Raw genomic sequence first — 17319 nt, forward strand, 5'->3', positions numbered from 1 at the left:
GCTTGAACCTTTGTTTGATTTTGTATGCCACTTGAAAATGTTTTTTTTTAAAAACATAGACATGTTTTCATTTTTTGCAAACTGTACATATCTACTAAGTAAATAACCCATTTTGCAAAATAATAGCAATGCTATTACCTTATTTAAATCTAATCAAGACAAATAAACAGTTGTAGATTTCCAGTTTTGAAAGCCTGTTTCCTGTAATATATCACTTCTGGTATGTTACACAGTAGACCAATCAAAACCATTCTAGGTACATCAAGCAGGAAGGTATTTCACATAAAGTATATGAATTTTCTAAAACTATTGGGAGGACTAGAGGAATCAAAGTCAAGAAAGCCACTGCTATACTTCAGAAAATCAAGAAATTTAATTATCATAAGGAACTGATGTCCATGTCCTCAGCTGCCTGCAGGGCACCTGGAAGCCATTGGTTTACCTTGGTCTCTGCCAAAGCCCACATGCCTGCTCATTGTTACTTGAACAATGATGACTCCTTCTTTTGTCATGCTTTCCATAGTGCTTTTCATGCAGCACTTAAGCATGGATCTAACTATCAAAGGATTCCAGTAAATGAAACTTCCAGCCTATATAATGCACAAGAGTGTAGGATGCAGCAGAAATGGTGACAGATGGATAGCAGGCAATCTGATGCACTTAATCTTTCAATATCTTTGTTGATTAAATTGTATTGTATTATTGTTATTTTTAAAAGATTTTATTTATTTTTAGACAGAGGGGAACAAAGGGAGAAAGAGAGGGAAAGAAACATCAAGGTGTGGTTGCCTCTCACATGCCCCTACTGGGGATCCTGGCCCACAACCCAGGCATGTGCCCTGACTGGGAATTGAACTACTGACCCTTTGGTTCACAGGCCAGAATTCAATCCACTGAGCAACACCAGCCATGGCTGTATTGTATTATTTTTGTAGGTTGTCATATTAACATATGGAGGTTAAAAATATATTAATGCCCTTATTTGTCTCTTCCTTGATGTTTGTATTAAGACCATGCAATACTTCTGTAGCTAGAGCAGATGTTTTCAATTGATTTCAGTAGTTTTGAAAGAATTTATGATGGAAAAAATTGAGAAAATAAAACAGTCAATGACCATAATTCACTTACTTTCTAACTGCAATTCAGTTGCCTGTGGTCTATGATCTCAGTTTACTCTGAATGAATGAATGGATTTAGTAGTGTCAGGATGAATAAGCACCAGTAATATGTCTAAAATTTTTAAATTTCTAAAGTTATTCTCTTCTAAAATAAAGAACCAAAGGAGAAAAAATAGGGGAACTCACCATTGTGAATAACCATTCTGTTTTTTTTCTTATTAAGAATTTCAAAGATTCGGTTTGTATAATCGCAACTGTTGGCTCCTCATTCTACTTTCCTCACATCCAGGTGGTGAGATCCTCATGGGATATGGCAAATGCAGGGAGAAAAATCTAATCAGCAGTTTGCCTAAACTGCTTTTAATTTAAGACCAGTTTTACACAGGGCATCTGGAGAGTAAGCTTATATGCTTTTCCTAGTCCAGGGTTTTCTCCTAGCAATGATTTCAGTGAGTAAAGATGACTAAGAAAATGAATGCATGAATTCATTACCTGTAGGGACTTAGAGTCAGTGTGTAATGCAATAGGCAGCTCAGCAGTAACTGGTAACTCTTTCTTGTATACAGGCTCCAGTTAACCTTTTTATACATAATGTAGTTCTTACGTTTATCACCTCATATTTGTCTGTGACATAAATATCTCCAAATTCCTTCCCAGGTCATCCTGGTAAAAAAAATAACCCTGGCAAGATCACTTGGCAGGGTGGGGCGGTGCTCCACATCTGTTTAATTATACAGTGTTTGAATGTAATTTTCTTATTATAATGTCACAATACTGACAGGACACTGGGGTGGAGTACACCAGCCTCCCCACTTCACTATAAATGCAGTGAAGCCTGTTTATATTCCCTTTTCCACTTGGACAATCTTTAATGCCCAGTGTTGTTATTGACTATTGACTTTCATTTTCTATATGATTCCTGGAATAGAAATATACTGCAATTTTATCTTCCTTATTTTCTTTCTATCTTTAGAAGTTCTTGGTTATTTTATACAACCCCTAAAATTTCCCTTGCTCACATGAATAAATGCTTCCTCTAAGTTCCTCCTTCAATAAAAACAGTTCATTTCAAAGCATCTTTCATCTTTCATATCTGAGGGTTCTTATTTTTTAAGTGTATGTACATTAAATTTCACCCATATGTAGCAATGCTTATACATAAGATCCATAAACCAGGATCTACTTTTATATAGTTTAAGTTACTTTAGCTCAAACCCTCATTCTACATAAGTATTATAGACTTATTTTTAAAGTAATTCATGTAGTGATTCCTTTAGATAGGCTTTTGTACATGACTTTGACCTTTCCATTTCATTTTCACTTGTTCTAATCTCCCTAGTTACATTTTTTTCTCTGATTTTCTGGAAACAAAAGAATAAAACTATATGAAATCCCCAGAATGTATTAATAAGCTTAGTTGCTATTACAATAATTAGTACATAGTACTATTGCTTTTTCTTTTCAAATAAAACCAATATTGCCTTAATGACTTGAGCCTATCAGTACATTATTCATATTGTTATGACTCTACACCAAGGAATTGAAATTATGAGGAAAGATTGTTGTTAAGCTTGATATAAACTCAAGTCCTGAAATCCATGTCAGAAAATGAGTCACCTTCCTACTCAACCAGTGGGGGTAATTTAATATAATCTAAAATATGGTTGAATAAAGAAAGATTTCTCTTGATTAGTATTTAACTGCTCTTTTCCATAAGGTAACCTACAACAAGATGTTTGGCTCCAATTATCAGAGTGGAAATTGCTTATGCAAATCAGTGTAAGGCAATGAGGTGTGGATAAAAAGCAAAAGGGAAATATCATTATTATTGGTTTGTGCTCATAAAATTCTGATAGCCTGAAGGTAATGACAGACACAAAGCCATAGGGATTATTAGTAACAACAACATATTCAATAACTTGTGTTCCAATGAGAAGTTATATATTAACATGTATGCATAGGACTTTTATTTGATAACTGCTGGCTTACATTTGTTAGAGAGTCTTTGCTCCTTTGCATGTAGGTTTCCAGATAAATGAAAATTCAGAAAATAATAGAGGAACAGAGACAGTGTGTCAAAGTTAATTTCCTTTCTGAAGAGATAGTATTATTTTCTTCCAGATGGTAGCTGAATCATGCTTAATCTAAAATGAATGACCATAGGCAATTTTGCTCAAATTTCTCCATGTTTCACTTAAATCACTGTGCAGTTTTAGATGTGCTATAGGTAGAAAAGGTTAATACTTCATAATAATTTGCTGTAATCACTCAATATCATATGAGAATTATATTTGACATAATTAGCATTTACATCGTTTAAAATCTAACTATACAGCTAAAATTAATGAGTGTGTTACAGAGGGAAAATATTAATTTTAAGCCAAGAGTTCACAGATTTGAGAAATAAGAATGTTATCTCTAATAAAAAACAAGTACTTTTAAATATTAAACAAGAAATTGTTCCCATTTCTCAATCAGAAAGAAATTACTTTTATTCATCAGTTTTGATTAATATGTTTACATACATCCATGAGTTGAATCCTTATCATTTTGCCTTTGAATTAAATGTGGTTAATTGACCACTTAGACTCTATAGCATTAACTGGAAAGTCTTTATTCTTAAAGACATGTATATCTATTAGGTCATTCCACAGGCATGCACCCATCTCATGGGAGACTTTGTAAGTTTATATTTACTAGTTTCCTGTTACCTGTTTGCTAAGGGCTCAAGATATGTTATACATTTTAGCTAATAGGTTGGTACTATAAAATGTTTTTGATAACTTTATTTAACATGTATCTGTGAAATTAGTAGACACGTTAGCTGATGGGTAGATATACTTGAATGCTGGTAGGTGTGTAAATGCAAACTGGTCTTTCAGTCTGTGCACACTTGGGTACACCTGTAGGCGCACTGTCCTCCATTGTTTGCAGGCACTACTGTTTGGTTAGGTTGCTAGTTGAGAAATACAATAAACTTGCCTTAGAGGCATTTTTTCCTAACTTATTTAGCTCCTGCATCAGCATTTTCCTTTTTTAATGTATTTTTTTCACCTTTTTATGTTCTCTTTCAGGAACATTCATGTAATAGCTTAGAACTACATCCTCGGCAATATTACAAGTTTTGACAAACACACACAAAGTTTCGAGGTTGAGAGGATTTTTTTCCCCCTGTTACTCATATTTTCATAGTTGCTTAATAATTTTATGACATAGTTTAATATGAGTAAGGTGGCTCGTTTGGTTGACACATCATCCCATAGACTGAAAGGTAGCAGGTTGGATTCCTAGTCAGGACACATACCCAGACTGCATGTTTGATCCCAGGCCAGGACATATAAAAAAAGGGCAACCAATCAATGTTCCTCTCTCACATCGATGTTTCTCTCTTTCCAAAAGCAATGAAAACATGTCCTTGGGTGAGGAAAAAAATGGCGTAGGTGTACCTTAATATATTTAATTTTTCCCTTGTTTGTGAGCACCTAGAATATTTTTCAATTTTTGTTAAAGAACATTGTAATGATCTTTAAATGATAGACTTTCTTGTTATATTTTGATTTTCTTTTCATATACATTTCTGGAAGCACATTATCAATTTTTCTCCTAAAATGTTATGTCAATATTTAATGGTAGAAATAAAACTTACTAGTTCTCTTTTTATAGTATACTAAGAAAACAGTATTGGGACTTACAAATTTTAAAAATAAATTTACCAATTTAGTAAATGAAAATTACCCTGCTATTTCAGTGTATACATTTTCATTAAAATGAGGTTGGAAATTTTTCATATATTACCTTGCATTTCACTTACACTTTTCTGAGATATTTATTCATGTTTACCAATTTAAAATTGAAGTTTTACTCATTTTTTTAACTTTGTATAAATGGTTATAAAACAAAAATAATGAACCATGACATATTTACTACCAATTCTTTTTTCCTGTGATGGCTAAATGTCAAAATTATTAAGAAAAATCACATGTTATAAATTAGTTGTTTAGCAGAAGGGTTTTAAAGATCTGTCTTAAGTTACATATTTGGAACCTGTCTTGCAAAAGGTTCAAGTGCATTCCAGATGACATTTTGATCAACCTCTGTGTTTCTGTCTATGGAAGAAAGCACTCCATGTTGGTATGACACACACAAAACTGTTGATATCAATTTGTTATATTGTGTCTCATTTCCTTTCACAACCAGTCCCTATATTTACCTTTATTCTTTTGTTCAAGTTTTCTCCATATGGTTATTTTACAGATTGTGTTTTTCTTAAAAATAATAACTCATTTAGTGTCAAAATCTTCTTTAGTGCTTTGTGCTAATAAACCAAAATTATAATTTTTCTTCTTACTTGAGCTCTGCTTAATTTTATGCCTGCAGTCCACATTGCTCACCCATCAGACATGTTCAGTTATTCACTTATTCCACACATACTTCCTGTATATGTACTCTATGTCCAACACCATAATATTAATACCAAGTATTCAGGCTATTCTGCACACAGCAAATATGACCCTTGGTCTCATGAGTCATATTATAGGAAAAGGTTGACACTGAATAGTGAAAAGAAACTACACACATGAATGCTGAGAAGTAGAAAAATAGGATGCTCTGTGAAAACATTTAGATGAATGTGCAGGGCAGCTTTAGTTCAGTGTTGAGGTGATCCATCTTGAGAAGAAGCTTGTATAGTGAAGTCTGAAGGATGAGAAAGGTGAGTAGTGGAGCCTTGAAGGAAGGTGGAAAGGCTTGTTTAAAGGGCTAAAGCAAAACGTGGAGCATTTTCAAGGAGAAGAAAGAAACTGGTGTGGATGAATAGAGGTAGTCAAGAAAAGGGAGGAGGCAGGAGAGGAGGCAGAAGTTAATAAAGGAGTACTGTAGTAGCCTGTGTTAAGAAGGCTGGGTTTTATTCTGAGTGCAATGAGATGTTATTAAAGTTTTAAACGGGGATGCAACATGATTCTATTTATATATAAAGCAGTGTTCTGGCTACTTGTAATAATAATAATAATTGGGATTGGAGCACACAGCTTACCTGGATTGGAATCAGGTAATAAAATATGGAAGATACTTTAATATTCTGATGACAGATGATGGAGGCTTAGTCAGTAGATATACAGAGACATGGGTGGATTCAAAATGTTTTTGAAGGTAGAATGAAATGGATATAAGGGTACCTTTGATGAATAGTGTGCTGTGAGAGGTAACAAAGAAAATGTACTCAAGAATGATTCTGAGGTTTCTGGGTTGAAGGCCTCAACCAAGTCCCACAAAAACTGTAACAGATGGAGGTTGAGGGAATAGGAGGGACCAGGAAAAGAGACTGAGATGGAACAGCTGGAGTGGCAGATGGAATACCAAGGGTGTGGTATCATTCATGTCAAGAAAAAAAGCTTACTCAAAGAATAATAAAATTCTTGATGAGGTTAGATGCAACTGAGTGATGGAGTACAATAAAGACTTGAAAATGTTCTGTTGGCAGCTTGAACATTTATTGATTTCAGTGAACGAATGAGTGGGAAATGTCCAAGTGGATGAGTGTGTGTAGAATAAAATTTAAAGAAATTGGCCAAGGAAAAGGATCAGAAATACAGGGGAGGTAGTTAGAGGGCGATAAGGGCTACAGAAGGCTTTTGTTTAGTTTTGCTTTGGTTTTAAAGATGGGAGACAGTTGTACTAGTTGTAGGCTGCTAGAGAAGGAGTCAAGAGAGGAAGAGTTTGATCACTGGAGAGAAGACAGACATAACTGGGTTGTTGGTCTTTGAGAAGGGAAAAAGTTTTTGATAGGAGATACACTTCCAGTTAATTTGGAGATTTATAAATGGGAAAATGAGGAAATTACTTTCTGATGAGTTCTATTTTTTCAGTATTTTTTGAGGCAAGGTCAGAAAGCGAGATGCTGAGTGGTAGAGAGGTTTGAGGATTAAGATGAATAGGAAGACAGGGCAGTATTGACTGCCTATTTAAGTTTGGTGATTATAAAATTATAATAAAACTAAGCCACCCAGTTGCATTATTTTCTCCTGTAATGCTCAGCTGCATGAGTGCAGGCTTGGAGAAGGCAAGTACTGGATTCATCCCAGTCTGGGACTTTTGCCAGCTACTCTAATTGAAGGACAGAGCTGCAAAGGAGAAGAGACAATTTGCTAAGAGTTGATTAAGATGAACTATAAAATATAAGATGGCTAATCATGGAAACAAAGACAGAAAGGAGTTGAAAGACAGATACTTGCCATTCATATTAACAGTAAATAATATATTAACAAGTATATGTGATTTTAACATGGAATAAAATAAATCCCACATGCTTCTAAGCATATAGGAAATTTAACCTGCCAGGCTTGAATTTCCCTTATGTCATGTCCTTTAATATGAGAATCTTCCAGGGAACTTTTTCAGTCCAGAACATATGGTGAAGAGCCCTCTGTTCTCATCCACACTGATATGCAGTCATATTGGTTCCATGGAGGGGGTTGATGAGTGATGGGAAAGAAGTGAGATAGTGCATATTGCTTGAGTGTTTAGTATTTATCTTGTCCAAGTCACCTGAAGATTCATGTCTCTGCTGCACTATTACCAAATCAGTTATGGCTATTTTGTGCTTATGAGTCTAATTAGTGTTCCCATTCCATGAGCAGTAGTGCTCCCATCCCATCCGATCTCCGTGAAAGGCAGGCTGCTACACCCTACGGCTTGTAGAGCCCTCCATATCTTTTCTTTTTCCAGCCTTGGGTGGTGTCAGATTTCTAAGATTTTCTCAAGTCTGAAGATGAATTGGTTTCAATGAATTTCTTGCATTTTTACTTTTCAAAAAAAAATTATAATTTTTTTCCTCTGAGCACTTTTCTCCCCCTTAGTCCATAAACATTCCCTTCTTGTGCCTCTAGAAAATTTTAGCTTCTCTTGGAGGTAAGGTTGACATTCAAGTTATTGACTCCAGACTTTTTTTCCCCTTGAGCCTGGTCTTAAAATAACTAGTTTTTTTTTTTTTTTTGGTTCTTTGTGTGGAAGATATTTTTCTAAGTGCTTCATTTGTTTTATGTCATTTTCTGTGGACATTCTTCTCAAGTGCTGTATTATCTTCTTTTTCTAGTTTAAGAAATTAAGGTTTAGGGAAAATAGATACTTTACCCAAATTCACATGGCAGGTAAGGATCAGCCTGAATTCCTTAGTTTTTCAGACAACACACCATTTCTTTCTCAACTGAGTTGCATTTTTTTCAGGACTAGTCATCAATGTTGGGGGCTGAGGAGAAAAGGAGTGGATGTGGGGAACTCCATGTACATGACCTACAGTCAGCCAGCATCCTGATTTACAAAAGGCAGTGTATTTTTACAGGCCAGGATATAATTTATCTATTTTGCGAGCTTGTTGTGGTCGAAGCCCTTTTACCAGAGCATTTGGAAAAGCAATCCACAGACTTCAGATTCACCAATAGATTTATTTTATGTCCCAGGAATATTTCAAGCTGGCAGCAGAAGTGAGAGGTGGGGATATTTTAGTACTCCAGAACACCCCTATAGACTTACATTCACACTATTTCACTGACAAGTGTAGGACCCTGTCAGGTTGTTCCAGAATGGAGTACAAATTCAACAGTGGCAATATTGCGCCGCAGGTGGTGTTCCTGCGTGTGGCGGCACTGATGGCAAGGTCTGTAATTACTAAATAAGAGATATGTGAAAAAAAAATAAACTGATGTGAGAATATGCCATAGTCTCTAACTTAAGACAAACAAAAAATTTTTCACGTGCTTGCAGATTGTATTGACTTAAAAATTTTGATTATCTGGTGTATTTCTCAACCCCTTAAGAAAATCTACTGATTTTACAAAGTTTACACTGAGTAGGTAGCTTAATGGATTTTTATAACATGTATGATACCTATTTGTTCCTAGAGAAATATCTGTATACTCCTCTACCTAAGTAAGCAACTTTTAAAAGTAAATTTAAGTTAAATACACATTTAAAAAATGAAAATCAAAATGGCATGCAAACAATGATATACCTGACTTTTCAGCTACTTTTGCTCCATCTATTCAAATACCTTTCTTTTCTAAATTCCACCTCATTTTTTATTGTGTCCGGTGTGCAGAAACTGTTAAACCTCAAAAAATTTGTCTGTGGTTCCCATTTTACTGGTCTTCCTCCTTGGAAATTTGTTATAATTTAATAATAAGTGTTAAATAATTATTTATATCTTTTAATCCTTGGTTCTTATCTAATAGAATGAAAATGTAAAGATTATTTTATTTTGCATAATGCTTTTTCAATGTTTTGCTATGCATTTTTACTTAATCACATAATCTCTGAAAAGTCTTCAGGTATTAAGCAAAATAATATCTTGATCTGTAGTTTAGCTTTCTTGTGCTTTAGTTGTTTATCTGTCATTGCTTTAGTCTCATCGCTTCTACTTCTCAAGGTCAGGGAATGTGGAAACATCCCTTGGAGTGCATGGACCAGGCTACAAATGGGCTTTCCCCAATCGTTGTGTGACATTGCTCTGACCTGGCAGCTTTTAATCTGCTATTGTTGTTGTCCATGAATCCTTTTAAGATCACCTTACTATGATAATGTACACACAAATATTGAATTTTAGAGCTTATGTTTCTCAGTTTAATACACCTACTCTGGCAGCTTTAAGACAAAGTTTAGCATGGTTTCATTTTTTTGTTGTTGTTGTTGTTGTCATGTGCACTCCTGTCCATGGAAATGTCCCACCTTTTTCTCTAAGCTTCTTATCGGCCTCTTTTTTTGTTTTTCTAAAAGTTGAGCATCTACCTCTCCCCACCAATTCCTACTGGTAATAACGCATTAAAAGTCTAGTAGATTTACTAAACAGAACTGGGTGTTCTTTATTTTTCATTTTGTATAAGTTATGAGAAATAATTTCTATTTTTCTTCCTGAGGTTAATAAAATTTAAAATGTCTTTATTTTGTGTATATCTCCCATTAGTGTTGTATTAGTCAGGTTTGGGGTTGTAAGCAACAGAAATAAGCTCTGGCCAAATTAAGCAAAAAGGAATTTATTGGCAGTATGTAGGGTGGCCCTCGGAATCATAGGGAAGGCTGAGGATCAGGCTTAGAAAGCAGACAACAGGAGCTAAGGGAGACTCAGAAATTAAGAAACCTAGCCAAGCTCATGCCGGAGGACTGGCCGGTTGGGTCGCTGCCATTAGCGTGGCTGGCTACTTTTGTAACCTCATTGTCTGCATCACTGGGGAGAATCTTTCAACTATTCCTGTTTCTTGTATCCTGTAGGATTCATAGTTCTGGGGTGAAGTATCAACTTCTCTGAGGTCAGGGAACTTGCCCACGCTTTAGCTAGGGAGACTGGAGAGGGAGTATTTAGAATTTTGATTCCTTCCATTTCAAGTGGGAGGCAGAACCCTCACTTTCCTCCACAATTCCACAGTGAGTTATTGTCCCCACAGAAAAGTGGTGTTTAAATGCTGGAAAGCCAAAAGAGTGAAATATGCCCACTACAAATTTTCTGAGGTACTTTTATTCTTAACAGAAAGAAACAATATTTCATACACTTGCTTCAACCTTCTTGTCACATAGTCAGAAAAATCAATGCCTGAATATACCTGGCATTTTCCAGACTAGCCTTTCAAGTAGGAGGGACGCTGCTTCCCAGTATAACTGAGGCCGAGACCTACATCTCCTGTCTCCTTGGAGAAAATAGTGTTGGGGGTCTACCCAGAAGCTAGTCTCCTTTTCTTTCTTGTTAACCGATTCTGATTTTGTTCAGGTTCTCACCCTCTTCTATACAACCACCTACTTTGCAGGACTGGGTCCTGCTTTGACCCAACAATAGCTCTCTCTAAGACTTCTGGAACAGATTTCGGCCAGAGCACATGATGCAGTTCTGACAAATGGGAAACATGCGGAGTTTGATGCAGCATCCAAGGGACATTTTCTTGAATCTTAAAAAGACATTCTCAGGAAGAAATTCTCAGGGAGAAATTCTGTCTTTTTCCTCTGTGCCATCTTGTTTGAATGTGATGCTCAGGATTGCAGCAACCATCTAGCCTGCCCTTATGTGTGAGAATATAGTTTTGCTTTATATGCTTTTCACTTTTAATCAGTTTATACCTTGGTTTATGTCACTTAAGAATATCTTAGTGGTCATCTTTATTTTATTCTTTTCAACAATTCTGCTACTAATTAATATGTTGTGTAAAAAATACACAATTCTTTTTATGGTTAATATTAAAACACTTTGAATCATGATGCCAAATCCTGCTGATTGACTTTCATGCACATAATATAACCAAATTTCCATTTTAGACTTACAACTCCAGCTATTTTCATATTCATTGTAGGTTTGAAAGGAACTTCAAATCTTATTTAATCATATACCAAATATGATTTGACTTTATCTTGTCAAGTGGTTATTATATCAAGACTTCTGAAGTTTTAGTCACCAACCCTCCTCCACAAATCACATCCCAGTATTAGCAGTTGTTCTCAGTAACCTTTTTTCTACCACTGTTTTGCCAGGACCCAGAAAGCTATCCAGCACATGAAAGTGCACCATACATTTTATGGAATGAATAAATACACACATGACTGATTATAAAAAGAAAACTCACATTAACTATTCTTCAACTTTCTTTGTGATCCTACAAAGAAAAAGCTAAATTTCCTTAATTTAAAACATGACCTTTTTGTGTGTGTATGAGCAAGAGAAAGGCTAAAATAACTAATGAAAACATTTGGGGCTTTTTCAGGGGGAATATGAGAGAGGGCCGAAGTTGAATTTCAGTGACACCTAAACATTGGGACCGCAGGGAGTCTAAGAAGACATGCTATTGCCCTGAATACTGAAGTGGGCAAGTTGAAGCTACTTCCTTAGCCTGGGTCATTGCCATTTCAGCCTGCTTGCAATGTAAATTCGTACTTAATTCTGAATTGGGGATGGAACCAAAGGATCGAGTTGATGATCCATATTGGACCAAAGTCAGCTTGTCATGAACAATTGGATTTTCATGATCTGTCTATGAAGAAATTTGTGTAGTTATATTTTGGACCTTCCAAGGTCCATGTATTTCCCCATTTTGGATTATCTTAGCAGCACTACTCATAAACTAAAATTGATAATAAAGTTCTTATTTGAATGCTTTTTATGACAGAATCACTAGAATAAAATTCAAATTTATATTTCACAATTCTTGATGTTCCTAAGTTTATTCATTTAAGTGCTCCAAAATCATAAAAAATAATTCTGACAAATCTGAAATGATTTATTTAAATCCAGGTCCCTGGGTACTAGTTGAAAATGCCTCGTATGACAAGTTCAGAGTCAAAATTGAGATTCTTTAGTTATTTTGAGTGTATTTCTTCAACAACATTATTCATAACACCTAATGATGATGATGTATCTGTGGTTGCTGAGCTAATGTTGCACACTGTAGCTCTCGCAGCCAGATTAAGTGGGAGTTGTCACTTGCTAGGCTGTGAGTTGCCGACAAAGCTGAATCTGTCACAGGTGCTATAATTTGTGTTTCAGAAAATTTGCTTTTCCAACTTTAATTATCTTCAAAGTAGTCTACTCTAAATAAAGTACTGAAAGTAGTCAGCAATTTTTTATTTTTTATTTTTTTTAGTTTCAGTACTGTGATGTAAATTAGGGTTTTGTCTACCACCTTCACATAGTAGAGATGATAGAATTTTAAGTGAAGAAAGTTACTCTCTGTTTTATAAAACAAGACACCATTTCCTATTTTGGATTCAGAAAAACATAATGCCAAATAGCCATGACTAAATAGCACATTCACAGTGACATAAACCATGCTTCACAGAAAACAGCAGACATGAATCAGATAGAAAGTGTGTAGGTTTAAATACACATGATTGAAAGTGGAAAATGGGAAGCCCTAAGCCCAAAATATTAAATAAATTTAGGATTGACTTTTTCTTATTAAATATTAGTATGTGCTTCAAACTCATGGAAATAAGTGTGTATCATTTTGTATTAGGCAACTTGATCTTTGCAGAAAGACTAGGGAGATTGGTAGGTTGTAGAGATAATCATCACTTTTGGCAAAGCAGTTCCTCTTCACACCTGCATATATCAGTCAGGTTCTTTTGTTTTTAATTCTACAACCAAAAAAAAAAAATAATTTCAACCCTTCAACATAAAAGCCTATGGGAAAGTTTCACCCAATATATTTCACTGCAGAGATGGTTTCTTCAAAATTGCCCAAAGTTGACTTGCTAGATCAGAGGGAGCTCTTTGACCCTGGAAATCCTTAAGGAGTGATGAGGGCTATGAAAATAATTTTAAGAGATTAATAACCTTGAAGAGATTTTTTGGATGACTTAAGAATTGCACTGTAGTTAAATATTTTTGGAATATTTCAAAATGAGATTCTTCATTTTTTTCTGCATGTCTTTCTTTTTGTTAATGAAATTCCAACACATGGAAATGGTTAATTGCATTGAGAAGTACAAGTGACTACTGGAAATTGCTTAGCCTTTGAATTGTAATTACAATTTTGCATTCTTTGTAGGATTATTTAACCATTCATAAGTATGGTAATGCAGCCAGAAATGATCTCTGGAATACGCTTTCAGAGGTAACGTATAGGAAGCTTGGATACCAAAAGCTCTTCTTGAAGATTTGAATTGAGTTTATAAAGCAATCATAACTTTACTGATACAAACAGTTTGTTTTTGTTTTTTATACTTCTCTTTTTATCATATTGCTTTCCTGTTTTATTTTTGATATACTACATATATATTATCATCTTTATTTTAAAGATAATCGTGTTCAAAATTTCTTAAAATACAAATGGTAGTAAAAATATCTTGCCTACTTTCAAACATGATAATATTTCTAAAATATAATTTTAATATGATGTCAGATACTAATGTTAAAGAGAGAAATATCAACATTTTAAAGAAATTGTTTTTAAATGTGAATAACAAATATTTTAATTTGATACTAGACATACTGCAGATACATAATGATGCTGCATGTACTTGCTTTAACAATGAAATATGTTTCATTTTCCATTAAGTAAAACATTTATATGAAATGTGATATATATGAAATGTGACATATATATGAAGATAAGGCAAGATTAATTTTCCTAACAGTATATTAGCTTCACTGATTTTAAATGTTTTTATACTTAAGTAAATCATAAAGGTAAAAATGAAAATGGTTGGATGTTAACTATGTTTATAATTCATGTTTATAAATCTAATGTATACAATTTTGGTTATAAAGGCTTTAAAAAGAAGTGGAAAATATGTAAATATACAAGAAGTAATGGATCAGTGGACACTCCAGATGGGTTATCCTGTTATCACCATCTTGGGAAATACAACAGCAGAAAATTGGATAATAATTACCCAACAGCATTTTATTTATGACATCAGTGCTAAAACTAAAGGACTTGTACTTCAAAATAACAGGTATAACACTTTGTTACATGAAAACATTATTTTTATTCTTATATTTCACTTTTGCATTTTTTATACTTTAAAAAGCATTGATAACAGTATTCTGCAATATTATAAGCAAAATGTGGTTTTGATTTCTTTGTTTACATATGGCATTTTCATTTTGATTCCGCTTTTACTGACCTTTCCAGATATTTTTACCATTAAGATGCTATCATACCAAAGTTATTTGGTTCAGGAAGACAGAATTTAAGTTATGATGATTTAAGAAAATAATGTGTAATTATTTATTTTTCCCTATTAATGTTGAATTAAATTCAAGAAAGATACATTGATTTGATTAAATGAAATTGAACAAACTGTGATTAATAAAATAGATGACAACCAAAACTAACAATCCAGAAAGACCAATTAAAAAAAAAAAAGAAAAAAGAACACAACTAGATAGCCTCTGGGCCAAAGGAACTCAAACTAGGTTCCTTTTTAAGTGGTCTAAGTATCAATGCCACTTTATATCAAAATATGTTTTCTTCATTCTTTGTTTCAAACCATTTAAAAGACAAACATATATAGAATTTTGATTCTTGATACTTTCACTTTCTTTTGAAACTCTCATTGAATTACTGATAATTCAGCATGAAGCATTTCTTTTTTTTTTTCCCTTCACGTTTTCTTAGCATTTTTTGTCTTATTAAAGGCAGAGCCAAGGAATGATACTAGATCTTTATCACTCAATTTCATTTTTTATTTGGTGCCCTGATAAGAGGTTGGAGGAACAAAGAGGGGTGGAGGTTAAAATTAGTGGTTAAAAAAAAGGTGTCTGGATTAGGTTGTTCATGCTGTCTTCTACTACCTTGGAGTATTAAGAATCTGACTTTATCACTCACTCAGCATGTAGGAGACATAAAGCATGATTAGGTGTTCTTTTTGGTCACTAAGAAGAAGAGAAATTGTTCCCAAGTAGCCTAGCTCCAAGATAGGCTACAGTAAAAGTGACTGAGAAATTTATTAACACTAATGGTGACTAAATTTGGAATCCTGTTTAGAAAAGCATTGTCTTAAATCTCCTGCCTAATATGTATATTGGCCTTCAACAAACTGCCATGGCTATCCAACTGTTTGAACCTCTAGAACATGTATTACCCTGCCACACTGTCAGGGTCTGACTGCCAATTCTTCATCCAGCTTGGATTCCTCATAGCTACCAAATGCTGGTTCTGATCATCCACCGTCTGGCTCCAGGCTAAAACTGCTAAGGCATAAACTCTAGGCTTGCCAGAAGTACATAAAAATTACTTGACTGTGGCAAAGTTAGAGAGATTCAGCTATGCCTTTGGAAATGATCAGTTTGATACAAGCATCACTGAGTCAGAAAAACATAAAGGACATGCCGATGACAGAACAAATTTTGAACAAAAATACCCTGTCAACCTATAACGTGCGTCTGATGTATTAGTCTGACACCTTAAGGGAAAAATTTCTCCCGGGCTGTAAAACTATATGGAACATCTATAGAGCTTTACTTATACTTGTCATAAAATCATATAGATGATTTTGAACCTTGAGAACTTGGCATATAAAATATTTAGAGTAAGATAATGCATAGCATCTCATTAATCTTAAAAATTACTTTCTACTTTGAAATAATAGGGCTTGCAATTGAAAATTTAGTATTCAATTTTGTATTACTGATCAGTTAATTCACTGTAACACTGTGGGCAAAACTTTAATACCAATTTTATCTGCCCTTTATTTTGTTACATTAGGGGAAAATAATGTTTCACAAACATGTTTATAACCATGATATAAAAAACACATTGATCCTTGAGGATTTTTAAGATCTTTAATTTTATATATTTCATGCTCTTTGACTGACACTTATTGGAGTTCACAATTTATTGACCCTGCTGAATGTGGGGAATATGTGCTAAAAAGTCAAGTGCATAAAGTTAATCTTGTTCTTACCTATAGACTTATTTGGTCCCTTTTATTTTACCTCAGTCTATGGAATTTCCAGGCTTTCACAAAATTTCAGGTATGAAAATGTACGCATAGTTTAAATTTAAAATCAGATCCAAAGTCAGACATTATTGTTTCTTTACTAATTATTCCAATTAATCAAAAAGAGTCTTTTTTAAGATAGTAGATGTTAAATAAATATATCAATTATCTATGTTTTCTTCAGAGTAAATCCATCATTAAACATTTGTGGCATATTCTTAACATTACACTAAGAGCTTGGAGGTTCTTGTTAAAAAGCTCACGAGTTATGTTCATTAACATCATCCTAAGGAAATAAGACATGTTTGGCTTCTGTAGGTTATTTTCTGACTTATTTTGTGGAGTTCATTGTAGTATAGCATTAGGTCTCCATACAGTTGATACTTAAAAATGTTTTTCTGATTAAGTACAGCATATAATTTTAACATTTAGAATCTTAAACAAATTATTATAACTTTCCATATCGAAGATAGCAGTTGGTGTAAAATTATGAATATCTTTCAATTTTTCACTTGGATTTTATTCAATTACTGAGATCTGTTTATTGTGAATGAAAAACATTAAATGATAAATTGGTCAAATTCCACATGACAGATTTAGAGAATATGCCCTTCCCTCTCACTTCCCAAAAGGCATGTTCATTATGTTTTTAGTTATATAACTCCAGACATATTTGCTGAAAAATTCTCAGCTTTCTATTCATTCTCACACTTATGCAGCTCACGCAGTATCTCTTTTTACATTTGTAAAATAAGTCAGAGAAAGTCAAGAACCATATGATTTCACT

The 17319-nt window shown here is 34.0% G+C and overlaps 1 protein-coding gene across 2 annotated transcripts in view; it reads left to right on the forward strand.

Annotated features, from left to right (window-relative positions):
- The window catches only part of TRHDE (thyrotropin releasing hormone degrading enzyme), a 393263-nt gene that overhangs the window by 282609 nt on the left and 93335 nt on the right, over positions 1-17319 (forward strand). For both annotated transcript variants that reach the window (XM_054580121.1, XM_054580122.1), the window contains exons 8-9: positions 13634-13699; positions 14356-14543. In XM_054580121.1, coding sequence (XP_054436096.1) covers positions 13634-13699; positions 14356-14543 — 254 coding nt within the window. The remainder of the gene's footprint in view (positions 1-13633; positions 13700-14355; positions 14544-17319) is intronic.

The sequence above is a fragment of the Pteronotus mesoamericanus genome, unplaced genomic scaffold, assembly GCF_021234165.1.
Source record: "Pteronotus mesoamericanus isolate MK-2021 breed Mesoamerican mustached bat unplaced genomic scaffold, CSHL_Meso_final contig_56, whole genome shotgun sequence".
NCBI lineage: Eukaryota > Metazoa > Chordata > Mammalia > Chiroptera > Mormoopidae > Pteronotus > Pteronotus mesoamericanus.